The sequence below is a fragment of the Triturus cristatus genome, chromosome 5_2 (genome assembly GCF_964204655.1).
Source record: "Triturus cristatus chromosome 5_2, aTriCri1.1, whole genome shotgun sequence".
NCBI lineage: Eukaryota > Metazoa > Chordata > Amphibia > Caudata > Salamandridae > Triturus > Triturus cristatus.
This window is the reverse complement of record NC_140588.1, coordinates 169,416,919-169,444,466: the sequence shown is the minus strand read 5'-3', so window position 1 is coordinate 169,444,466 and position 27,548 is coordinate 169,416,919. Positions and strand designations below refer to the sequence as shown.

Genomic DNA, 27,548 nt, shown 5'->3' with positions numbered 1-27,548 from the left:
ATCCTCATACCAGGACGACTCAGTACCGTGCACTAGAACGCAAGGAACGCAATAGGTTTGTAAGAAGAATTCTCACCCACCAACCTAGTTGGTGGCATGCTTCATCACTGGGTTCCCAGCTGGGCTGCCGAATGCAACCCAACTGTGCTTCGACGCCTTATTTTTTTTATTTATTTATTTTTTGAGGAACAATCATGCAGGCATACACTGTTACTCGCCTACAACCCAGAGGCCGGCTGTTTTATCTCTGATAAGCACTACATAACGCAGCTTATCCCACATCCCGGAGGCTGGGCATCACTGTCCTCTTATGCAGTAAGTTGACATCTCTATCAAGAAGTGCAGCCCATCTTACCATTCCGTATAGTCTGTTCCCTATTAGGGACCACAAAGTTTTCTTCTTGTATCATCACAAAAAACTAAACATCAACCCCCCTCCACCCCCGCCCACCACAGTCGATAAATCCTGTCAGCTGCTCCCAAGGCCCCCTTCACATATTCAGTGCCTGTCCATGTCATTTTCTCTCACTGGCCTGCCATACCTAACCAGTGCATACACAGTTGTACAGTACCAGATGACCTTTTGTTTCCTCTTGTTCTCAAGCTGTACCCTGGGATGCGTGCCCCCCTCTGTACAACGATATTCGGAGCACAACCAACTGTCGTATAACTCGCTTCAGTTCACACTAGCGTCCGTCGCTTCCAGGGCCAACTCTTCTGCCTCCCCAGCACTAGGCCTCTCACCCGCCCCATCCCTCTTAAGGTATTCAGCATACAATCCCCAAAAGTTCTTTGGCCTGCTTCTCGGGGGTAACAGTTCGCTAAACGTCTCTGACTGTGTACAGCAATAGAGCACGTCTCGCTTCCACTGCGCCACCGTAGGCAAGGGGCCCCGCATCCAACATATAGCGACCCTGCGCTTGGCGATCAGCATGCCCATGTCCACTAGTCTACGCGCTGCCTTTGGAAGCTCCCTCGAGTGTCCCAGCAGTGCCACCGCAGGATCCAGGTTTAATTCCAAGTCAGCTATCTCTCCAATCTGCTGAAATACAGCCTCCCAAAATGTACCTACGCCGGGGCAGTTCCACGCCAAATGAATAAAGTCTGCAGCAGGGTGCGCACACCTCTCACACTCCGACCCCTCACGTAGGCCAAATCTGTGCAACCTTTCTGGCGTGTAATATGCTGTTTATAAACTTGAAGTGTATAAGTCTATGCTTGCCATACAATGATATGCGACGCGTCCCAGCACAGCAATATGACCACATAGCATCGTCTATCACTGTGTCCAGATCCCTTTGCCAGGCCAATCGAGCTTTAGTATATTTCTGGGATCTCTGCGACATAGCTATGCAATATAACTTGGACATCATCCTACGCGGGCTATTGTGCTTTATTAGATACGATAATTCCGGAACCTCAGGGGGTTCTGCCATATCCTCACCCAGGTGTTGTCACCATGCTTCGACGCCTGAATTACAGCGGAGAGGGTTTTGGTTTATTCCAAGTGTGAGGTGTGCTCAGAGTGGTAATATTTAAAATGCCTCTAGGATCCACTGCTGAATTTCTTTTTTTCTTCCTGAGGTCCTAGGACACAGTTAAAAACAGTGTAAGGTTATGGTGAAGATGAAAAATTGGTCTTCAATATCCCTTAAATACTGGTCAAGATGTTTCAGCCTCGCAAACAATAATGAGGCTTTCTTCAGGACCATATGTTGTGATGTGGCAAAAATAAGGCCTGTGTGTGTTTTTTTCAGCACACGCGCTAAGGTGTGCTGTGCATGCAGTGAGTGGTATAACCATACTTATGGACCCACCTGCTGTAAAAGAAGGGGCGGACTCCTGTAGTCAAACATTCATCCAGGCTGACCTATTCCGGTCTTCCTGGGAGTCTTCCTGGGAGTCTGTCCCTTCTGGGAACTTTTACAGCTACTCTAATTACGTAGGTGATGTTTTAACCAGTCGGTGGGTTCCTTGCATTCCAGTGCACGGTACTGAGTTGTCCTGGTATGAGGATTCATTAATGGGTTTGTCCACGTTGTTCTAAACTATTACTAAACATGGGTAAAGATGTTCCCCTTTTTCCTTCCTCACTCTCTCTTTGATATTTTCGAATCTGTAGTTAGAGCATACACCAGTGAGTGGGTTACCAAAGGGGAACACTTCGTTTTTGCATCACACAGGTTATCATGAATAAAGACTTGAAGGCGTATGTTCAACTTCTTCAAGGCCTCTTCAGGAATCTCCACTTTTACTTTAGATTCGCAAACCTTTACAATATCCTTGACATTGTGTGATGTCACAGAATTCAAGATATGGTATGTCCAGGAATTATTTCATACATGCAAAATACATAACCTCCCTGAGCAACTTAATGCCACAGCTCTCCCAAACAGAGCCAATCATGCACTGTAATCTCGGGGTCTAAAACCAATAATTCATGAAACCTGAAAAGCTTACAAATACGAAAACGTTGCACCAAATCCTTCTGAAGTCCTGAAGACCTTTGCAGCAAATTTCCTACCGGAACTTTGGACTCTGCAAATTAAACAACATTTCTGACCGTAAATGTGATTTAAACATGAAATCTACACTGGTTGGATTGTCTGAGGTTCCACATGCTGACAAGCAATGCATATTAAGCACGAAATCCACTATAGTAGAGTGAGAAGTCTGGGAGCCCCCTGCCTCAAATTCTAGCGATCAACACAATTTGCTATTTCTCATTATTTCAATACTTACTGCAGGGACATAACATTAATCACAGAACTATGTAATCACTGAAAAAGGTCAGATGCTAAATAATCCACTATAGCATTTACCAGAGTGATTTGTAATTAGGGGATTATAAAATCCTTAATACTTCTAGGGGGAAATAAGTTCATGGCTTTCAGGAACGACTAAAATCAAGCTAACCTCCATCTTTACTCCAATATTTCTGATTTAGAAATGTTTTGTTTATACCCAGAGATGTCTAGAAACTCCCCAACAAATCGTCAGATGATGTACCAGTGTTTGTGAAAAATAATAAAATAGGCAAGTTTCTTGGCCTGGCAAATTAGATTGAGGGCAATTGCTAAAACAATTCTGCTAGAATGTGGAGTTGAATACAGCTTCAGATGTTTGTCTTCTGCTTTGGGTGTTTAGGAACGTCGTCCCGCTTCCTCCACTTTCTGTGTGTCCAGTGGCCATCCAAGCTACTGTTCTGAGTCGTCTGGACTATTGGAATGCTCTTTTTTCTGGGAGCCACTACAAGGTTGCTGAAAAAGCTTCAACACATTCAAACTTCAGTGGCTAAGCTTGCCCTCCGTTTATCTCCATACTCCCTCTACCCTGGCCTCACTGGATTCACTACATTGGCTTCCTGTGGCTAAAAGGATTATTTTGAAATCCCTATGTCATGTTCACAGAGCTTTTTATAATACCATAACTTTCTACCTCAGACACGAGTTTATTCAATATGCCCGCAGTTGTACTCTTTACTCTACTGTATCATCCCTCTTAGTAATACCGTGGTTTAATCAGATGCGCATCGTGGTCGGTCTTTTTTGGTCTCAGTTGCCAAATTGTGGAACATACTTCCCGTGACACTTAGCAAACCAAGGGTACTATTGGGCTTCCGGAAAGACCTGGCTATATTCACAACTGAGTTTATTGTGTTCTTTTCCTTATTTAGCGCCACAACCTGTATAGGTATTGGGGTGCTCTACAAATTTACTAACTTAATATAACAGTTTAATGTAAGGACTCAGGGTATGCTTGAGGATGTGTAACATGCAGAAATGTGTTTGTATAATGGTCCTTTGTTTAATCTTGCATACTTACTAAAAGCTAGGGTTGACCAACCACAGGGCCAGAAGCAGTTTGGTTTCAGGGGAGAGGGTGTGGCCTAACGGCCAGAGTTGCGGACTTTGGAGCTGAGGAACCACGTTCGAGCCTCGGCATCAGCTCAACATCCTGTGATTCTGGGCAAATCACTTCATCTCCCAGTGCCTACTAAAAATGAATGTGTCCTTGTGTAATTTAACTGGTACTCATGAAAAGAACTCCAATACCTTCGGTGGGGCTCGCTCTATATAAAACTGCAAAAAACTGTATGACAGTTGATCCCAAAGTGATAATGTTATAATTACTACATCAGAAAACATTCACAGATCATTCATCCGGTTGCTCTTTCTATCTGAGGAAACCCCTGCGAGAAGGGCCGAGCACCCTTTAGATGCTCCTCACCAGTTCCAGCTGATTAAGATCACCTCTGTGAAGCTAAGTGGTGTTACATAAAGCTAGAAAATTGTGGGGTGAACCAATGAATTACGGTGAAGGGCCAAGCCTCCTCGGATGTTCAGCCGAAATAGCAATAAAGCGTAGCAGCACCTATGTAATTTACTGATGTGAATCGTAGCACCAGGAATATCGGGATTCAGTGACTGTGCACCTAAACACCACACTTGTATGATACACAAATTCCGCAATAGGGAGCATTGGCAATCTGTGCATGGATTCCACCTAAACTACATTGTCAAGTGGGTTGCATAATTCCCTAAAATATAGCTTGGAAGGGCAGAGACTTTTCCCAAAATGTCCTTATTTTATTTAATTTATTGTTTTATGTAGCGCAGACAGGACCCGGTTAGGGTATCACAGCTCGTCACATTTATATAGCCTTAATTTTTCAACAGCAGGTTTGTACCTTTAAGCAAACGTAACAAGAGTAAATCAATTTGAGAGAGAGACATTTGTGCTTACAAAAACATATATACATGACTTAACGACTATGAGAGATCGAATTGTATTATCATAGCATATGAACAGGAAAGTATCCTAACAGTGTCTGAGCTACTGTTATTATGGGAGGAATTTGCTCATAAGAAAAGTCTTAGCTTCTTTTTTGAAAGCTGAAGTGGACAATATTCTTCTAATGCTTGGGGGTAGTGGTTTCCAAATTCTTGGTGCCGCACCAGAATTTGCTCTGTCATAAGTTCTCTTCTTTCGGAAGAGGGCAAGTTTCAGTAAGAGATCTCCGTTGCTCTGAGAGACTCTGCTACCTCCTGATAATCTGATTTTCTGGGCTAGTTATAGCTGTGTTTTGTAATGTATCGCTTTGTGTGCGATACAAGCCATCTTTAGTTGGATTCTTGCTTCGTAGGGTAGTCAATTAAGCGCTTTCAGATGTGTAGTGATGTGGTCAAACTTTCTGGAGCCTGTTATAAGTCTTGTGGTCGCATTTAGACAAGCTTTTAGCTGGGCTGTTGTGCATCCGTATTCAATTCTCGAGATGACTAATGCCTATACTGCCGTTTTGAGGTCTGATCTATCTATAAAAGGTTTCAATTTTCTAAAATAGCTCAGATGGAAGCTGGCATTTTTTGCCATCGTGTTAATGTGGGTTCGCATTATCAGGTTCTTATCTAGCGTAATTCCAAGAGACTTGGTTGAGTCTACTAGACTCGGAGTACAGTTTAGCGCAGTGATCAACTTGGTCCATTCCATTATTCTCATAGAGCTTTTCTGGGGGGAAATCAGAAGGAATTCTGTTTTATGCAGGTTAAGCTTGAGATGATTATTAGTTAACCAACGAACGTTCATGATCTCTTCTAACGATGTAAACTTGATATATAGCTGTGTGTTATCTGCATACACGTGGAAGGAGAGGTTTGCCTGTTGTAAAATTTCTGTTAGTGGTTCTACATATAGATTTAATAGAGCAGGGGATAGTGTTGATCCCTGTGGTACTCCAATAAGATTTGGGGATGATGTTGATATTGTTTGGTTCACCATGAATCTTTGCTAACTGTTCTCCAAGAAGGATCTATACCACTCTAGTGCCCACTAATCCCATCCTTTCCTCCATTCGGTCTAGTATGCGGACCACAGAGCGAGCAGAATTAGGAGACAGGTTTCATTACAGTCTAGCGCAAGTAGCGCGTCATCTTCTATGTGCAGAATTGCTGTTTCAGTACTGTGGTTTGGTCAGAATCTTGATTGGCAGTCATTCAGAAGTTTGAATTCAGAAATTTGTTGACTCAGTTGTTGTTGAAAACATTTGTCCAGAACTTTGGCTAGCATTGGAATGTTTGTTACAGGTCGAAAGTTGTTAGGGTCTGAGGGGTTCTCGGTAGGTTTTTTTAAGATTGGAATGACTTGCCCTATTTTTAGGCAGTTCGGTAATGAGCCTTGCGATAGCAAAGCATTGAAAAATCTCGGTCCACGAGGGGATGACAAAATGGTGGCATCAGAATGGGATCACAACACCCCAAAATGTCAAACAGGTGAACAGTAAGTATTGGAAGAGGTGAGAACTGAGGGCACGCTATTGTCTCAAAGGGTTTGGACTCGAAGTGGAGTGGAACCAAATGGGCTGTCGTCAGTGAAGGCGAGACATCTATATGGGGTAACAATTTCACTGCTGAATTTGACAAATGTCATGTACCGCCCCACTAACAATATTGAGTAACTCCATGGGTATGGATGGGGATTTAGGATTACAGCATTTGTTTGTTTTATTACCAATATTTATATTTAAAATATTCAAAACATCCGCACTGTTGCAGCTCCCATAATTCTGTATTAAATTAGGTTATGCAGTAACTGTATTCTTACCATTCTAGTTTTCTTCACCACAGTTTGAGGAGGACACAATTATATATACACTTACTCTTTAGTGCTTACATTTAGTAATGTTTGCTATTTTTTTTGTTGAAAAGAGAGGCACATATATGTTATTATTCCATTAGTTTGCTCACTAAGCATGCTATAGTGAAAGTGAGCCCTTAGGAAACTAAGTATGCCACCATCTTATAAGGGGGAACTTATGTATTCACCTACATATATAGTGATATTAGGATCTAGGGAATGTTGGTAGGTATCAACGTTACAATTTAAAGAACGTATATCACTTACATTTGTTGGAGAAACTCAAAAGACATCGTACAGGGACTTGTGCACACAAACACCATTAATAGGTGATACCTCTAACTATGAAATAACCCAACAAATGTATATTACATGGATTGTGATATGTAACATATTCAATGTTATTAAATGAATTTTGGCCATAGTATTTTTTCTGTGTGTATGGTAGTGTATGTTTCTTTAATGGTGGTGAAACGCTCTGTTCACTCTTATTTAGCCTTGACGAAAACCCGTTTGAGTTGAAGCGCATCGCTGATTAAATTGTTTGTGAGGAAATAAATTCCGGAGTACAAGACCTTTGTGCTACGGATACCCGGAACAATCTTTGTATATATATACACACACACACACACACACTCACACACACACACACACACACACTTGATTTTGTTTATTTCTTTGAAAACGTTTATTGAGCAATCAATCTAACACAACTAAGAAGTAATAACATCTAACAAAGATAAACAGGTCTGGTAATAACTTTAAACACCTTCTTACAGTATGGCATAAATTCTATTTAAGAAAAAGGTATGGTTTGTTGTTTGAACCTAAGAAATATGTTATATAAAACATTTTTCACCACGTAGACTCCAGATAAGGCTTCATTTCTTCCATTCGTTCTTCTCATAGTCCCAGTGGGATGAGAAGCCAGTCACAGGGTTGACCCTCATATCAAGCATTTTCTTTGTCTGCATTGCAATCCAATCTTCGGAGAATGTGTGAGGAACATCACCATACACTGAGAAGTAAAAAATAAACATTCAAAGTCAAATATTGCTCAATAATCATAAGGAACATTGAACTTTGATAGGAAGCATCTGTTCAGGTTCAAAAACTGAAGTGTTAAATGAACATTAATCAGTTATGCCTTTCACCGGGTAATTCCAGGCGCGGCCGGCACTGGCAAGTGCGGTGGGCGGGGCTGGGGCAGTGGGGTGGCATGGAAACATTTTATTAAATCTTTTCTTAAATACGTAAGAGAAAACTGTACTTATATTGATGGTAAGGACAGCTTTCTGACCAAAAGTAGATACTGTCTATTTTAATGTTTTTGACAGTTTACTATTTATGCAATACAAATATAGTTACAGATAAAGTTTAAATGTATTTGCACCATATAAACTCTTGCTTTACTGGTTTTATATAGCAAATGAGAGTTAGAAGAAGCTTACTGGGTAGGTCCTGGAAAAAATATGAGAAGGAGCCAATTAGGCACTGCTTAATTTGCAAAAATAAAAGTGCCAGGAGGCCACTGCAGCTTGCGCCACACATTCCGCATGCCATGCTGCCAATGGTAGTAACAACACAACTACTAACCATCATACTCCTGCAAGTGTGACAGTTCGTCATTTTTAATGTATACTGAATTAATAGTTGACTGTTGTTGTGGTAATTTCAGATAGTGCCACCTCGTGGCAGACTGCCACAAGTGCTGGTGTTAACAATTAAGTGCCGGCGCCAAGCACTGGAAACCACCGGTTCAAATTAAGCACCGCCAATGTAATAAAAGAGATCTAGTGTATTTGAATACTGGAGGATTCTGAAGGGACATCACCTGTTTGTACTGTGAAAATAACCTCTGAAATGTCAATAAATGTTTAGTAATTTAGAAGATTAATATAGTAAATAGCACAGTATACATCTCTTACTACCTTTACTAGGCACAGGTGCAATAAGCTAGATGAAGAGTGTTTACATGGGAAGCCAGGACGAAATAGCAGCCACATGCTGCTGAATCTACAATTTGATGACACTATCTTCATTCACTCAATTGATAACTAGGTAATAATGGGCTATAAGGAAAAAACAAGTGGGTCGTTTTGGCACAACTATTGCTTCAGAAGTTCTCATTCATGTGCAGAGAAAGTGTCCTTGATACAAACAAAGCTCTGGTACGACATACAATGAAGTATGAATCAGTTGTTTAAAAATCAGATTTAGCAGAAAAAGTAAAATATAGGGAACCTTGAGGGAGGTTACATGCAATACCTACAATGTTTAAAATTATGATCTTTTTACTATTTGCATATACATGACATAAATAGAAATATTTAAGTGTTTAGCGCAATATGCTTCATAAAATGAAAGTACAAACAAATAAACTAGTAGTATTTTTATGGTTTCTGATGTTTACTGCCTTCTACAATTGTGAGCCTCATTTATTTTCAGTTGTGGGTTTCTAAAAAGTTTAGAGCAGAGCTATACATTTCCTTTGAAGGTATCTGCATGAGTTAAATAATCTTGGTCCCAAAACGCCCCTTCTGAGTCTTTCACTCGTATTTTTTATCTGATTTGAAGTCACCCTATTCTGCATTATTCACAGTCTGCATTCACTTAAGCAATTCTTTATCCATACCACAATAGTTGTGCCCTAGTCTAATTTTTATGTTACGTTTTTAGTTTGTTGCTCAGTACATTATTTGAGGTTTCATTACAGTCAGTGTAAATCAGGTTAATTGGTCTAGTCTGTCTACCATGCTTTTAACATTCACAAAGAGGCAGCGTAATTCTATGTCAGGGCCGGAGGCGAGCATTATACTTTCTCTCTTCGCTTTATTTTTCACAGCAGCCTTGTTAACCCCTTCAGCGCTGCGCGGATTCCCCCGCGGTGCTGAAGGGTTCGAGCGCGGGCGGGGCCATGACGGAACGGTTCCGTCATGAGCACAGCTCAACCGATGCTCATGACGGAACCGTTCCGTCATGGGCATGGAAGGGGTTAAATAGCAACAGAAACTACTCTCCCATCATCCATAGGGAAAGGACAAAGAAAACATCAGCCGATAGGAATACTGAGAGACCAATAACAGTCCTTTCTCAGTTATCATACTGTAGTAAGGACAGCAGTGCCAAAGTAGTTTCTTCATGTAGCTTTATTAATATCCAACACAGATCCCACAGAGTGCGAGGCAAAGATGGCGCATGACACCAACGGAATGAAAACAACGGTTCCAACCAACGGTCAAATCACCCCGTGTCACGGCGCGAGCCAGAGACCAGCGCAAGCCATGACATAACAATAGGTCCTCACGCAGGAGGCATAAGGACAGCATACTACATGCTCTTTTCCTTAAGAAAACCAAAGGGGCAGGGGGAAAGAGAAAGAGAAAAAGAAAGAGACGGAGAGATGGAGTAAGAGAAAGGAATAGGCAAGAAAGAGTGTGTTGTATTCTTCCCTAACGTTGTTTTGGTTGTCTGTACCTTTAAATTGTATCTAGAGTTTCCTGGGTTCTGGAAGGTGGAGGTTGAGGGTTCCAGAGGGCACTTCTACTACGCTGTACCTGTGAAATGGTTGATTTTTATATGTCTGCTGATTAAACCACAATTATTTTCTACATCCTGTGCTTTGGATTTCCTGGGACATTTCATTCGAATTGGCGACGAGTTGAAGGGCATCGAATCCAAAGAATATCTACACTTGTGAATTTTGAACAATCTTATTTTTGCCGTTTTCTCCACGAGTTCGAGGTTTCAAGGAATTTCTGTGTTTTTCGTTTGAATTTTGCTTCGGACGGCAAGCGGCGGACAAACTACGAAATTACAAATTTACAAAACCTTGAAATATCTTACAGCGATAATCTTACTTTGGAGCCGTTTGGAGTTGCTGTTTTTTGATCGCCGAGAGAGTTCCATCTCGTGTTGCTTCAGGGCCCAGAAGCTTGGCGTTCCCGTCATTGTTCATCGGAGTGTTCCTGTGGAGCAGTGTTCGTCATTACGCATGACACGCAAAGCTCGTTGCGCAAGGAATCCATTTTAGTTCGGTTTCCTAGCAACACGCACTAACATATCCACGGAAGAGAAGTTCAATACTACGGGTTCTTATCAGGTGCAAAACACGTTGCGCAAGGAAGCTATGTTAATTTGGTCTCTTAGCAACACGCATTAAAACAACCCGCATTCCCATCCACGGAAGAGAAGTTCAATTCTACGGCGCTTCAAATACAATCTGTGGTGGCAACGGTGGGCAGTTTCACAACATTTTGAACGGAGGTAACTCAATTTTCGGAGGTAACTCAATTTTTCTTCACAATTACAAACGATGGATATAATTCAATGACTTCAATAACTTTTGCATCAAATTACTAAGTGAAGGCTCCAAAGTAAAAGAGTAGTAAGGTGCAAATTGACTTACAATTTTGTCATTTTTCTTCAACAAGAAACTTTTCAGCGGTGTATATTATTTTCATTCAAATTGATTATAATAAGCATTTTAATTTGTGTACTTTTGCCAAGTTAAGTGAATGGATAGTTTTTTTTTGTTGCTATCTCTACCTGCATATTGATGTTTACTGTGTGACGTTGTGTACCATCCAATGAATCCATTAATTCATATTTAAAAATGCAGTTTGATCCTCCAACCAAATTCCTTCAAGTTAAGGGGGACCCTCCTATTCCCTGGTCCAGATGGAAGGAAGAGTTCCTTACTTATCTCAAAGCTATTGATGGTGACAGGCTTTTTGCAGAAAGGAAAAAAATATATATTTTTACATTGTTTAGGGTCAGAAGGGCAGCTTGTTTATAGAACTCTTCCAGAGACTGATGGTGGTGGGGACAGAAATGTTTTTGAAGAAGCGTTACATAGAGTAGAAGCTAGATTTAAGCCCACTTTTAGTATTGCTCTAAATAGGTATAAATGTTACACTAGGGCGCAACAAGAAAATGAAAATTTTGATGATTTCCTCACGGGATTACGTACTTTATCTGTACATTGTAATTTTGGTCCTATGACCGACGAAATGATCCGTGATCAAATCATCGTACATATTAAGAGTAAGAAAACCCAAGAACATTTATGGATCTTGGGAGATCCTGATCTGAATGAAGTCATCAAAACATCTAAGGCTTTAGAACAGTCGGATAAATGGATAAAATGTTTGCATAAGGATGATAAGGGAATTAGCAGTGAAGTTTGTGCAGTAAAAAAAAATCCACAACATGATGGTCATGGTTCCATGTCAACACGTGATGGTGTTGAAACCTATCAAAAGGGTCAATTTAGTCAGACAATGGTCAAGAGACCTGAGAATACCTTTCGGTGTTTTAGGTGTGGAAACCCAAATCATGGCGCTTCTTTTCCCAGATGTCCTGCTCTTAATAGGGAATGCAAAAAATGTGGTAGGCGTGGACATTTTGCTTCTGTCTGTAGGGATCCTAGAAGAGAAAGTGGTAATACTAAGGGTAGAGTTTCAAGCGTTAACGTAGAATCTAGTGAGAGTAAAAGTGAAGGGTATGTTGGAGGAATGTTGTTGTCCATAGAAAGTGGTAATAAAGGTTTGTATGAGAATGACCCGAAGCCCCCAAAGTGTTTAGTGCGTGTCCAAGATGTGGAATTGGAGCTTATGGCGGACTCAGGCTCTCCTTGGACGGTTGTTACTAGAGATATGTTTTTTGGTAGTTTTGAAGGAACATTTTCGATTAATGATCTTAAAGAATCTGATATTGTAGCGAGAGCTTTTGATGGATCCATTATTGAGATGGATGGCTTTGTTGAAACAAAAATTGAATTCAAGGGAAGAACTGCATTTATTAAGATGTATGTTGCTGTAAAAGGAGTGAATGTATTAGGGTGGAGAGATCAATGGTCTTTGGGAATAATGCTCAATCCCAGGTGTCAAGATCCTGTATTATTGATTTCTCAAGTGTGTGATAGTGTAAGCTTCACGGATGAAATTGAAAGGGTAAGTTTCACGGATGAAATTGAAAGTATTATTAAACTTTTTCCAAAAGTGTTTTCTGATGAGTTAGGGAAGCTCAACGAATTTTCACACAAAATTAGGATCAAGGAAGGTACCTCTCCAGTTCAGCAAAAACTTAGGAATGTACCCATATGTGTCAGAGAAGATTTAAAAAAACTTATACAAGGGCTCGTTGATGATGGCATAATAGAAGAGGCGGAGTCCTCTGAATGGGTTTCTCCCATTGTTCTTGCCAGGAAATCGGATAACAGTTTGAGGTTGTGTGTAGATTTAAGAGCACTAAATGCTAATATAACAGTGGACTGTCATCCCTTACCAAATATCAATGAAGTAGTTTCTATGCTGGATGGGGCTAAGATTTTTTCTACTTTTGATTTGCGGTCTGCGTATCACCAGATTGCTCTTACTGAAGATTCAAAGAGTTATACCGCTTTTCTGACTCCCCATGGCTTGTTTCAATATAAAAGAATGCCGTTTGGGTTAGCCACCGCGGCATCTGTTTTTCAGAGATCTATGTACCACATCTTTAAGGATGTGGAAGACTTTGTAAGGTGTTTCCAAGATGATATTCTTGTTTTTTCTCCAAATCCTTAAAAACATAATGAACATATTAAAGAAGTTTGTAAGCGTTTAGAGCGAAGTGGGTTAACCTTGAAACGAGAAAAATTTAAAATGTTTTGTAAGAGTGTGGAGTATTTGGGACATACATTAACAGGAGATGGAGTAATTCCCAAAACATCTCTAGTGGAGGCCATTGCAAAAGCATCATCTCCTGACAATAAGGAAAAACTTTTGTCTTTTGCAGGACTCTGTGAGTATTATAGTAAATTTATAAAAGATTTTGCTACCAAAATGGAACCTTTAAGGGAGCTTACCAGGAAAAGTGTTGAATTCTGTTGGACATCAAGACAAGAGGAAGCTTTTCAACTGATAAAGAAAGAAATACTTCAAGCCCCAACGTTGAAACCGTTTTGCATGAATAAAACATGCATTGTAACTGTGGATGCCAGTATGTACGGTTTGGGAGGAGTTCTATCTCAAAAAGGTGCCAAGGATGAATGGTGTGTGGCGTTTGCTTCTCGTACTCTTAATGAAACAGAAAGGAGATACTCTGTTATTGAGAAAGAGTTGTTAGGTTGTGTGTGGGGAATTGAACATTTTCGAAATTTCATTTGGGGAAACAGATTTATACTCAGGACGGATCATAAACCACTTGTGTCTATTCTCTCTCCTGGCGGTGGAAGGAATGCCACTGCAAGGATTAGTAGACTCATATCCAGATTACAAGAGTATAATTTTTCTGTAGAATATGTCCCTGGGAGACATAATGCTACGGCGGATTGTCTTTCTCGTCTTCCTAGGTCTCAAGCATGTGAGTGAAATGATCCTAATGATTTTGAGATGATTGCCACCATTTCTGATTTTGTGTCACAAGAATTTAGTACTATTTCAGAAACTTTCTGGAATCAAAGTATTGAAACGGACAAAACATGGAAACTCTTTAGGGAATTCATACTCACGGGTTGGCCTAGTGGTGGAAAACTTCCTGTTGAGTTTCACTCGTTTTTGCAAGTGTCTTCTGAACTGTCTGTTGAGAACGACCTTGTTTTCAAAAAAGGGAAATGTGTTCCTCCTGAAGGGATGCGGGATGTTATCCTTAAGGTTGCACATGAGGGGCATCCTGGAATGTCATCCATGAAAAGATTGATAAGGTCAAGTTTTTGGTGGCCAGGCATGGACAAGACTGTGGACAGGACAGTGAGAGATTGTTTCCAATGTGCCAATAGCGATAAAATGCTGAAAACTTTTTCTGCTCCTCTTAAGCCTGTTCCCTGGCCAGACTCCCCTTGGTAAAAGATTGCTTTTGATATATCTGGGCCATTTCATTGTTTACCTCAAGATTCTCGTTTTGCTATGGTAATCGTTGATTATCATTCAAAGTGGCCTGAAGTTAAGTTTGTTCATCATGCCACCACTACAACCATCATTGATTTTTTTAGGGAAGTATTTGCCAGGGAAGGTGTGCCAGAAGTTCTTGTAACAGACAATGGGGTACAACTTAAATCATATGAGATGCAAGGTTTTTTAGCACTGCATAATATCAAGCATAATACTACTCCAGCTTTATATGAACCTCAAGGGAATGGTCAGGTTGTGAGGTTCAATAGAGTGCTTAAGGATGGTGTTGAAATGGCAAAAAACTCAGGGAGAGATTGGAAACTTGTGTTGAGAGAAAAGTTGTGGGCGTACCGTATAACTCCACATTGTACAACTAAATTGAGTCCTTTCAGATTGCTTAGGGGTAGAGAACCAGTCTCCAAATTGTGTCCTTGGTGGATTAAAAATAAAATGTCAAAAGAATCTGTTGGAGACAGTTTGGAACAAGTGAAATTGAAAATCCAGCAAAAGCAAGAGAAAATGAAGGAAACTTATGATGCAAGGAAGAAAGTAAGAATACCTTCATTTGTTGTTGGTGATTGGGTCAAGGTGAGAAAACCAGGTTTCAACATTAAAGGGTATACTAAATTTGGATCTCCCATTAAAATTGTCAAAGTATTTCTAAATTCTGTCATGACTCAAGATGGGAGAGTTTGGAATGTTAAACGTGTAGCCAAATGTTGTTTGACTCCTGCTCCGTTTGTGAAAAAAATCCTATTTTTCTAAAGGGTTTGACTCTATCTCTTCAAGAATAAAAACTGACCGTCGGAAGACCAAACCTCCCAGCAGAATGAGGGATTATGTCTAATTGTTAAGGGAAGAGATGTGTTGTATTCTTCCCTAACGTTGTTTTGGTTGTCTGTACCTTTAAATTGTATCTAGAGTTTCCTGGGTTCTGGAAGGTGGAGGTTGAGGGTTCCAGAGGGCACTTCTACTACGCTGTACCTGTGAACTGGTTGATTTTTATATGTCTCCTGATTAAACCACAATTATTTTCTACATTCTGTGTTTTGGATTTCCTGGGATATTACATAGTAGCAGTTACCTGAATCTAACAGGCAGTCTGATGTCCCTCTCGCTTCTTCTCAGAGTATTAAGAGGAACATAATCAACGCCAGAGATACTGGGTTTTACACTTACGGAATTTCTTTCACCAGTATCCAAGCATTGTGGGGTGTTGTCAGGCAACTGGGCATCAACCTTTACAACTTTATTCATGTTCCACCAGTTACAACGATTTATACGAACGGCACTCCCACAAATTTTGTCAATAATAACAGGTTCACTAAACTTTGAGTCGCCCTTACGTACAAATCCTGATTTCTTTATCTTAACTACATCACCCACAAGCAATTCCTTGCAAGCAACGTGTTTTCTTTTGTCAAAGTATACCTTTTGATTAGCTTAAGTAGATTCTACCTTTTTTCTCACCATCTCATCTAACTCTTGAGCAGAGAGCCTGTTTCTAAACCATTTTGACATCTATGCTGGTCTGAATTCAGAAAATACTTTCCTCCCTTTCAGCAACTCAAACGGTGACACACTGGTGGAGGAATGAGGTGTGGTTCTGTAGAACCACAGCACTGTCCTGACAGCAACCGGTATGACTTTGGTATGTGATATCGCCCACTGTATGCAATCACCAATCACTCTGTTTAGCCTCTCTACTAAACCGTTGGTTTGGGGGTGATAGAGTAAACACTTAAGATGGTTAATGGAAGTTTCCTTAAGAAAAAGTTCCACTTTAGATGACACAAATTGTACACCATTGTCAGATACTAAAGTTTTAGGAAAACCCTCCTGCATGAACACCTCTTTCATGAACTCCAGGATTTCCTTAGAGTCAGCCTTGGCTACAAACTTTACTTCAGGCCACTTTGAGTAGAAATCTATTAAACCTATGGCGAAGCGACACTGGAGAGGTAAGGTATGGAAAGGACCCAGAACATCAATACCCAATTCCTCTGAGGGTTCGTCAGGAAGAGGACTAGATGTTAGTGGCGGATTTGTAACCCGTAAGGTTTTGTCGCTATTAGCGCAAATAGGACAGTCCTGTACCATTGAGTCAATGTATCTATCCATTTGTGGCCACCAAAAGTATTCACGCAGTCTACGTTTGGTGAGAGTGGTGCCGAAATGACCTTCATGAGCATTGGACAAGAGAGTATCCCTGAGTGCGTAGGGTGGTATAACCTTTTCTTGTCTGATGTCAAAGTCCTCCTCAACAGACAATTCATCACATATTTTTACAAACGGTTGGATGTCCACACTCAGGCTTTTCTCTTTGGGCCTCCTTTCTGCAATGTACTTCTTGACGCATTTGAGAGTCTCATCATTTTGCATAGCCTCACTCCAATCACATTCATTTAACGTGCAAATGTTTTGCAATTCTATTACAGCAACTAAACAGTCCTCGAGTTCCATCATCACCATTCGGTTTTTCAACACAATCTGTAGCATTACCAGGTACAGGTAAGCGTGAAAGAGCATCAGTTTGTACATTCTTACCCCCAGCTATGTGTTCAACATTGAACTGAAATTGAAGGAGCTTTGAAGAAAGTCTAGCTATGCGTGGTGTGCTTTTGCAGAAATTAGTATTACCTAGAATGGAAGCTTGAGATTTGTGATCGGTTTGTAGAGTGAATCTCCTTCCCCAGAGATAGCATTTAAATTTTCCGATAATCCACCAACATGCCAATAACTCTTTTTCAATGACAGAGTTGTGAATCTCTGTGTCTCTAAGTACCCTGGAGGCAAAACCTATGGTGTGTTCAAATTTACCAATCGTCTAGGTTAATACTGCTCCTAGTCCATAGTTACTTGCGTCAAAATTTAATGTGCAAGGTACCGCCGGGTCATAAGGTTTCAAGGCTTTGACTTGACTGAGTTGAGTCTTCAACCAATCGAAAGCACGTTTACACTCATCATCCCATACAAAGTCAGTCTCTCTTTTCAGCAGATTAGAGATAGGTCGTACTCTCGTGGCGTAGCCTGGGATGAAACAAGAGTAAAATTCGATCAAACCTAGAAAAGATTTGACCCCAGATTTGTCAGAAGGGAGAGGTGCCTCTACAACGGCTTGAACTAGTCCAGGCCTCGGTGTGACCCCTGCACTAGAGATAATGTGGCCAAGATATTCCACCGAATCCTTAGAGAACTCACATTTTTCTCGCTTGAGCACAACACATTGTTGTTGAAAAAAAGACAAAAACTTATGGAGCACTTTGTCATGGGTTGTCTTGTCAGGAGCATGTATAAGTACGTCGTCTTGGAAAATGGCAACATTTTTCTGACCCTTGAGTAGGTTAACCATATGACGCTGAAAGACTGATGCCGCTGACGCAAGTCCAAAAGGCATGCAGCAGAATTGAAAAATACCTGATGGGGAATTGAGCGCAGTGAGATGACGTGATTCTTTGTCAAATTCAACTTGGTGGTACGCTGAAGCAAGATCAAGTTTAGCGAAGAACTTGGCACCTGAGACCATGGCTAACACTTCTGTGATGTTAGGAAGAGGGTGAGAGTCTACCTATATCTCTTTATTCAAACTGCGCAAGTCTATTCAAATCCTAAGATCATTGTTTCTCTTCCGTGCAACGACCAATGGGGATAACCAGTTTGAAGATTCGATTGGTTCGATAATACCTCTGTTGCATAGCACTCCTTGTTCTTTTTCAAGAACTTCTCTGATACTAAATGGAACACTCCTTAATTTGTGTCTAACAAGAACAGCTCCCTCTTTTACTTTAATCCTGTGTCTGAAGCCTTTTATTTTTCCAAGTTCTCCAGAGAATATTTTGGGATAGTTGTTCAATAACTCCTCAACATGAGATGAATCACATATGGCCAATACCTGTTCTTTAGCACCAGGACATAGCATCATTTCAAACAGCCCCTGATGAAACCATCCTAGAATGTTTAAGCTTTTGATGGCTACATAGATTATACCATGGATGCATCAACCGTTAAATTCCATGATATCTCCAAAATATCCCAAGAGATCAATTTTACGACCTTCATAGGATACTGGTGCACGATCTGGAGGCAACAACTGCCTCTGCCCCAAGGATGTTGGCATAGGGATCCACACAATCAGCTGGGTCACCTGTTCTGACATCACAATCACTGGCAACTAGAACCATGTCTTTCATCTCAGACATAAGGTCTTCAGGATCACTGTCACCGTTGTCCTTGACATGACTCACCCTGACCTGCTCTCTCCTCTGCCCTGGCATACTTTAGAAAAATGCCCCATTTTGCCACATAATCTGCATACAACATTTTTAGCAGGACACGGTCTCCTATTTTTGTTGTGTGTAGGGTAACCACACCGAAAACAGATGTCTGTCCTTTTGAAAAAACTATTCTGAGGGCCTTCCCTGGTCTTTTTGCTAAAATTGACACGTACAGGAGTAACAGTCTCTACAGTTTTATTCTCTAACTCTTTTACTAACACTATAGCTGTCTCAACACTCTTGGCGATACGAATAACCTCATCAAGTGTAGGGTTGCCTATTGACAAAGGTTTCTGCCTAATGTTTTTATCACTGCAATGACTAAAACTGATCACAAACTAACTGTTCACTAAAGTTTTCAAATTCATAATCAGCAATTAATTTTCTAAGAGCAGGGATATATGTATCTACATCTTCAATTTTTTTAAATACGTTTAAAGAACTTGTGTCTAGTTACTACTAACCTTGGCTGTACATCATATCCACTTGCTAATTTCCTTAATGTTTCTTGGTGCTCATCTAACGCCTCCTCAGCACCCCTCACAGACTCTGGAAGGTGTTCAAGGGTTGCTCTCCCTTCAAAACCTAGCGAATGCAATAGCAAATATTTTTTTCTTTCAGGCCTGAATCTATGTGCACCTATTGCCCCTAAATAAGTTTCAAATGCGTCAAGCCAGTGACGCCAACTAATGGGTGGATCTCCAGGAGAGTCCAGAAACGGTGGTGGTGGTTGCACTGCCTGCATACTGTACTGAGAATGAGAATAACCAATTCCTTTATGCTGTAATCAAAATGTAGTTACCATACAATAACATGTATATGAAGGTTAATCTTAACACACTATACAGAAAAAAAATGGTCAAAAATGTATGTGCTATGTACTATTAAACTTGAGTATAAGCAAAACAGCACAGTAATCTCTACATTATTGTCTGCTCAATACTTGTAGATAGGGAAAAACCTACTGACTGAACTCCTTCAGAATTATGTTTTTTTTTTTTAAATAGTCACGTTCTTACTGTCACATGAGTAAAAACAAATGTAGAGGTGCTCAACGGGGAAAAGGTTCTGAAAAGATGAGACTGCCAAAGGAAACTGGAGCAAAGAGAAGTCCCACTCGCTAGTCGAGGAGAACAGAGACTAGATACGAGTGCAACAAAATCCATCAATTGCTGTCAGCTCCCTTTAATTTCGAAGCTGGTTACTCTCACCTCCGAAACTGACCAGATGCGACAGCAGTGGCGGCTGGTCCATTAGGGGCGTTGGGGCAGCGCCCCACAAAAGAATCGGGCAACAGCCAGTGAACAGGAATGTAAACAGACGAATTGACAGCTTACAATTTGTCTGTTTACATTTCCGGGCCCGCCTGTGCGCTTCATTGGTGAAGTGCGCTGTGCGCATGTCACGCACAGCGCACGCAGGCAGAGACGAGCAGGAGTTCAAAAGATGGTCTGCGCATGTGAGAGAGGAGCAAAGCCCCTCACTCACATTCACAAACCATTAGGTTTGCTGCGCATGCCCTGTGTAGAGCAGGAGTTTGAAGATAGGCTCCTGCTCGGGCGGTGATGCGTTTTGCGCAAAGTCGCCCCATGCCCTATCAAATACCTGGAGACTTTCAGACGCCCGGCCCCCCAGTCTCCTAATTGGCAAAGGAAAAGAGCGGGGAGAAGTTACTTCCCACCACGTTGCAGAGCAGACGTGATGCGACGCGGGACCGGAGAAGATGCCTGGTAAGTTCTTTTATTGATCTAATAATTGGTTAATATCAAAATACGTGTCCAGTCGTGTTATTGTCCAAGGTCTGTTCAGACGCTTACACACCTCGAGGTCATGCATTCGTCTACTCATCTCTCCTCCATGCTTGTGACTTCTCATGCCAGTAGCCGCTCGTGACCACTAAAACACACAAGATGCCGGTCTCTATTCTTGCAGGAAGGATCCGCCTGCCTCCCCTGGACGAGTCGTGTGTTGTGTAGCGCCGAGAGGGTGCGCCTAATGCTCTTGGCACACTGCATGTGCGTTTAAACGTTATATTGTTAGACTGTGACGTTTGCAAGAATATTCTGTAAGTGCAGTCAGGTTTTCGGTTTTTGAGAACAGCTTAACAAGACCCCGGTTTTGAAGAAATGCGGCGTTTTGAAATAATGCGGCAGTTGATTGCAGCTTGGGAAGTGCCTACTGCATTGATCAGTGGGTAACATGAAGGTCGCGGGTTCGAATCCTGTCAGTGCCCTTTCCATCGGGCTTAATGTTGAATTGAAGTGGGTGGTACATTCAGAAGCCACGACTGTGTGTTACTAAGGTATACATTGAGCCACTCTCTTTTTCGAGTTTTTCTTTTTATGTAAGAGAGAATACAATATTCGAAAATTCAACTGTTTTACAGACCTACTGAAAAGATGTTGATAAAGATACAAAATGAGTTCAGCGTATAGCTCCTCCTTTCAGCGCCTACATAAATTCAAATTCCGTATGTAAAGTGTGCTCTGAGAGGGCAGCTGGTGTTTGAATGTTGCTTTTGCTTATGCAATTACCAATTGACCGGTTGTATATGGTTCCTGCTGGGTTCCTTTGCGGCATGTGGGATCTTGGATGTTTTATGTCCTGTAGAAGAGAAACACAGGGTGTCCTTGTGGTTAAACAAAAATAAAAAGTGGAACAAATTGATAGCACTAGATGCCAGAAACCATCCTTGTACGTTGGTCTGGGATGTTGACACAGCATACTGTAGAAGTTGGCTGCTGAACTGCAGATGAATGAATAGCATTGTTGCCATATTGAGGGTATTTGCAAATTCTCAGTAACCTGTTTTTCATAATGTAATGTCTACCATCAACCGAATATAGGTGCCTCAAAACTTTAAATATGTTATTGGATTTTCTTTCTGTTCCCTAATCTTCTACAAATAGATGGTCATGGAAATTCTTTATTTTCAAAGTAAGGTTTCAAAGACCTCATGTCATGTGGATAAAGTAGGTTGTGTATTGTGTAACCATCGAAGTACTTGGTTGTGTGTGTGTCCGTCATAAAAGGCACACCGTTGAGCAGCAGAAATGGAAACTGGAGGTTTTCTTTATGACCGAGGATGTGGTAAATAAATGAGGGACTGTGTATTACAAGAGGCTGATTCTTGATGCGTGCTCGATAATTAGTAAGTCATTTACCCAGGCCTTTAAGTGACAATGTATTTCTCCTCTCTAGTGTATTTTTGATAGGGATTATAAAAATATTTATAGAATGAAAGCATGTTACAGCATTTGATGATTTAAATGTTCATTAGTCATTCGCAGTAATGTTTTATGCATCCCAGTTATATTCTGTGCATTCAAACCACGTACAAAACTTTCTTTGCCCTTAAAGTATTCTGCAACCCTGTCGTATGTATGTATGTATGTATGTATGTATGTATGTATGTATGTATGTATGTATGTGTGTTACTAAGGTATACATTGAGCCACTCTCTTTTTCGAGTTTTTCTTTTTATGTAAGGGAGAATACAATATTCGAAAATTCAACTGTTTTACAGACCTACTGAAAAGATGTTGATAAAGATACAAAATGAGGTCAGCGTATAGCTCCTCCTTTCAGCGCCTACATAAATTCAAATTCCGTATGTAAAGTGTGCTCTGAGAGGGCAGCTGGTGTTTGAATGTTGCTTTTGCTTATGCAATTACCAATTGACCGGTTGTATATGGTTCCTGCTGGGTTCCTTTGCGGCATGTGGGATCTTGGATGTTTTATGTCCTGTAGAAGAGAAACACAGGGTGTCCTTGTGGTTAAACAAAAATAAAAAGTGGAACAAATTGATAGCACTAGATGCCAGAAACCATCCTTGTACTTTGGTCTGGGATGTTGACACAGCATACTGTAGAAGTTGGCTGCTGAACTGCAGATGAATGAATAGCATTGTTGCCATATTGAGGGTATTTGCAAATTGTCAGTAACCTGTTATTCATAATGTAATGTCTACCATCAACCGAATATAGGTGCCTCAAAACTTTAAATATGTTATTGGATTTTCTTTCTGTTCCCTAATCTTCTACAAATAGATGGTCATGGAAATTCTTTATTTTCAAAGTAAGGTTTCAAAGACCTCATGTCATGTGGATAAAGTAGGTTGTGTATTGTGTAACCATCGAAGTACTTGGTTGTGTGTGTGTCCGTCATAAAAGGCACACCGTTGAGCAGCAGAAATGGAAACTGGAGGTTTTCTTTATGACCGAGGATGTGGTAAATAAATGAGGGACTGTGTATTACAAGAGGCTGATTCTTGATGCGTGCTCGATAATTAGTAAGTCATTTACCCAGGCCTTTAAGTGACAATGTATTTCTCCTCTCTAGTGTATTTTTGATAGGAATTATAAAAATATTTATAGAATGAAAGCATGTTACAGCATTTGATGATTTAAATGTTCATTAGTCATTCGCAGTAATGTTTTATGCATCCCAGTTATATTCTGTGCATTCAAACCACGTACAAAACTTTCTTTGCCCTTAAAGTATTCTGCAACCCTGTCGTATGCTATGCATTCAAGATACCTACAGCGCTTTGATTCTGCACCCCTGTCATAACATTTGTATCCAAGTCATTTACAGCGCTTTCTAGTAAAGTATTGTGCATTTCTGTCATATGCGATGCATCCAAGTCGTTTATACTCTGAAGCTACAGACCCTGCCACGCGTGATGCACCTCTGAGAAGCATACACACTGAGTGCCAGCACTGGGCCTAGCTTAAAAAACATAAAAATAGAAAAGTTTCTGACGCTAGGCCCTGCTGGTACACAGCATGTATATTGCTCAGAGGTGCGTGGCACTGACAGGGTCTAGCTTCAGAAACATTTCTATCTACATGTTGTTATATGATGTCCCTTTATTAATGTAATAACTGCACTTTCGCAATTGCTTTATTAACCTTCTTGCTTCTCAAATTTCCTTGAAAATGCACCATTTACCCACTCTTCTTTCAAAATTTTCCAGAACCCCCCTTAAGATGTTCAGGCTCCGCTCGCTCGCCATGATGCACTCTGACAGAAAGTTTACGCCTCACCATTTTCAAAAGTCACCTGCCGCCACTGTGCGACAGTTGTGATAACAATAACACACGTCAATTGCTAGCATCTCCCCTTCTCGTCTACGCAAATTACTCTCTCTTCCATCACAACTGAGCTCCTCCAGGCAATGCGTGAAGACTGGAACAGACACTGCCTAGCAAGGCGTGGAGCGCAGGGTGGGGAGAAGCGTAGCTCTGTGTCATTCTCCGTAGCTGACAGGATGACTTCACCACAAGGGGCATGTTGATTAAAGCAAAGTCCTCCTAGTTGACATGCGCCAGAAAGAGACTTCCGTTAAAATGTTTCGCAATCCCTGTATGCATGAATTGCAGTCAGACAAGAGACAGGGTATCGTTAGGGATCGCGCAGCCCAAAATTATACCCTGTGGTGCAGCCGTGCGCAGCGAAGGAGAGGAAGTAACAGTCACATTTATTTATTTTTCACCGTGAGCTCAGGGCTAATTCCTCTGCGTGGTTCACTGTGGGATCAGCTCGTCGCCAGTAAAATGTAGTATGGACAACAGTGCCAAAGTTGTTCTTTCATGTAGCTTTATTAATATCCAACACAGATCCCACAGAGTGCGAGGCAAAGATGTCGCATGACACCAACGGAATGAAAACAACGATTCCAACCAACTATCAAAACACCCAGTGTCATGGCGCGAGCCAGAGACCAGTGCGAGCCATGACATAACAATAGGTCCTCGCGCAGGAGGCACGAGGACAGCATACTACACATACCCCATTTTTCTTCGCTTCTCCGCAGCGACAAGAAAAGCGCCTGCCCTTTCTCTTGAGTCTTATCGTTACTAAAGTGGCTATTTGGAATCGTTAAAATAATTGCTTTTTTTCCTCACAACAGATAGCACCGTAAGTACACAGCTCACCCTCCTCATGCGTCGCCACTAGTTTTCTGACTGCGCATGCTACTATAACTTAGTCAAGGCCTCCGCCCATAGATTTATTAAACACGCACCATAGAGGCGAAAGACAGGCTACTCCAACAGCATGAATTGCTTCAAGAGGCTTATTTACAAGCCCTTGAGCCGCCGGTGATGCATCACTTTTAATATGGGAAAAAGTGACGCACCGACAGCGCAAGGGGTTTGTAAATAAGCCCCCAAGAGTCTTGGCCCCAGGCGCAAGACAAGATTAGGGGTATGCACAGGATATTCTAGTGTCCTCCGTATAGTGGTATAGATGTTCACAGAAGAGTCAGTACTGGTGCCTCAGGCAACATTAAACAGGTACATTCAAGTGGACGCCCCAGTAGGGGTCTGTATTGGCAGTGCAAGCAACCTGTCTTTACACAGCCCTGGTGCAAGAGCCAAAGACATAACAAGGGAGTATTCTCCCAGGGCGCAGACCCACAGGAGAGCCGTAGACTCACCTACTTGCTGTACCACAGCGCCACATCACGGCCTTCAGCAACATATGCAATAAGAATCCTACAATGCACCATGCAGCGGCGGATTGTATGGAGGAGAACGTTTCCCTTCCCTACCTTCCCTTTGGCATTGAGTTTTGTGATGCAGTGGATGGGTCTATCCATCAAGCGGTCGCCTCAGCCATTGCCCCCTAGATGGCAAACTAATGCAGTTAGCCTACTGTTACCACAAACCTTTCATCCTGATGGATGCCCCCTCAAGCTAATGGCCACCTCAGCAGAAAGGGGTCTCCCAGATAAAAACTCCCGTCAGATTGGGATCAAATGTAAGCATGTGCAGGGTGTAGATCTCGATGCCTTTGACAGCCTCAAAACAGTGTTTTTGTCTTTGTCACTGGGCAAAGGATGGGAGGACCCCAAGCCCCAGTCAAACTTGGAGGGCAATCCCGACCCCCTAGATGTGGACGACTCCCACAGGGACTCGGACAGAGACAGAGGCCCATCTAAGCCTTAAAGTCCGCCCTCGGACTCAGGGACGACAACTATTTCCATAGCACAGAATTTCGACATGTCAGATATACTCACTCCAGATGATCTGATGCTTCCCCATTCCTCAGAATGGTTCCTGGCAGAGAAGGTGGTGATTTACATTGCAAGCAGACTGAGGAAACCCTTAGAGAAGGAAACTCGTGCTCAACTTAGGGCAGAATGCCCCCATCCTTCCCTAGAAGGAAAAATAGCGCTGCCTCCAGAGATTGATCCCAGAATGGCTACCTTCTTAGGAAAGTATATCCGAGACAGCAAAAAAAGCAATGACTGCTCGTGGTGGTCATATCAGGACAAACTGTTGGACCTTTCAGGGTCTCCAGAAATCCTGTATGGTTGGATACAGTATGCAACGATCTTTTTAGGGAATGCTAATTGCACATTTTCCACTGAATGCAGAAGATCCCCCCTCATTATGGTGGATCCCATGTTCGGAGATCTGGCATCCTCCAAAGGCCCATTGATCAAAAGGATCTGTTTGGAGACCCTTTTGTTAAACAGTTGGGCAAGTTTGTGTCCACCTTTACTTCCCTCGAAAAAGCCCAGGCTTCAATTGAACTGATTTTTGTCCCTAAGGTCTTCTCCAGGGCAGGTCTTGTAGAGTGCGCTCGGCCGGGCGCTCCCTTTTTGACTGACCTCCAAAGGGCAAGGCTCTCGGCGTGGTCAATGGCAGGAACAGTCAAGGTTCGGAGGTTTCACAACGTCATTGAGGTGGCAGAGGAGGATCTTGGGGAAACTCTCATTGTCGCCACTTCAAGATGGTCGGAATTCGCCTCCTGAGGGACATCTTGAGAACATAGGATTTAATGCTCCTTTAGAGCTAAAGGATACCTATCTCACAATTCCCATCTTTCCACCACACCGCAGGTTTCAACAACACTTCCTCATGGTGTTTCACCAAGGCGCAATGTCCAGTCATGTAAAACCTTCAAGCTCAAGGGATTCGCCTGATAGTCTACCTGGATGGCATCTTGCTATTGAACCAATACCCAAAGAAACTTCAGGAACATCTTTAAAAGGCCAAGCATCTTTTGGAAGGCCTTAGGCAAAAAACAACCTTTTTCGGATTTGTTATAGATTCCCGCAAAACGGTGTTGAGTCTCCAGATAAAAAAGATTGCGAAGATCAGGCAAGAACTCCACAAGACTTTTTTGAGGCAAACTGCACAAGTGGCAGGGCTTCTTTCATCATCCATTCAAGCAATATTTCCAGACTCTCTCCATTCCAGGGCCCTTCAATGCATAAAAGCTCATCACTTATTCAAGGGATTGACATACTCGAAAAATGCTACCTTGACAGAGGACACAAAAGAAGAAATGGTGGCTCACGCACATGGAAGCATGGAACTGGAGAGCAATCTTCGGTTCCAACCCAGATAGTTATAGAATCAGGCGACAGCAGAAGTATTTGGTGCACCTGTTGGGGAGAGTTATCCACAGGAGGAAAGCCATCTGCTCAAAAACTACAGTTACACATCAACTATCTAGAACTTCTAGTTGGCTTGTTTGCAGTGCGTTGCTGGACCAAATAGTGAACGCAATCCTGCGAATTACAGAAGATGGACAATGTCTCAACAGTGCTGTACATCAACCACCTTGGCAGGACATGATCAAAAACTCTCTGAGTTGGCTGAGAATTTCTGGGACTTCTGCCTGGACAACAGCATCTCTCTGATCACAGAACACCTTCCTGGCAAAGTCAATGAAGTGGGGGACTGAAATTTCAGGCACCCCCAGGACGTTGAGCCTGTGAAGACTGAATACTGAAATCTTCAAAATCCATAGA

The 27,548-nt window shown here is 41.7% G+C and overlaps 1 protein-coding gene across 3 annotated transcripts in view; it reads right to left on the bottom strand.

Moving 5' to 3' along the window:
• Positions 1–4,567: 4,567 nt before the first annotated feature.
• The window catches only part of LOC146822744 (cytochrome c oxidase subunit 4 isoform 1, mitochondrial-like), a 342,020-nt gene continuing 319,039 nt past the window's right edge, over positions 4,568–27,548 (bottom strand). For 2 of the 3 annotated variants that reach the window (XM_085606931.1, XM_085606932.1), the window contains one exon: positions 7,298–7,651. In XM_085606931.1, the coding sequence (XP_085463057.1) occupies positions 7,515–7,651 (137 nt within the window). In that variant the 3' untranslated portion in view covers positions 7,298–7,514. Of the gene's footprint in view, positions 7,652–27,548 lie in introns of all 3 variants that reach the window. The other variant, XM_085606930.1, reaches the window with a different exon arrangement.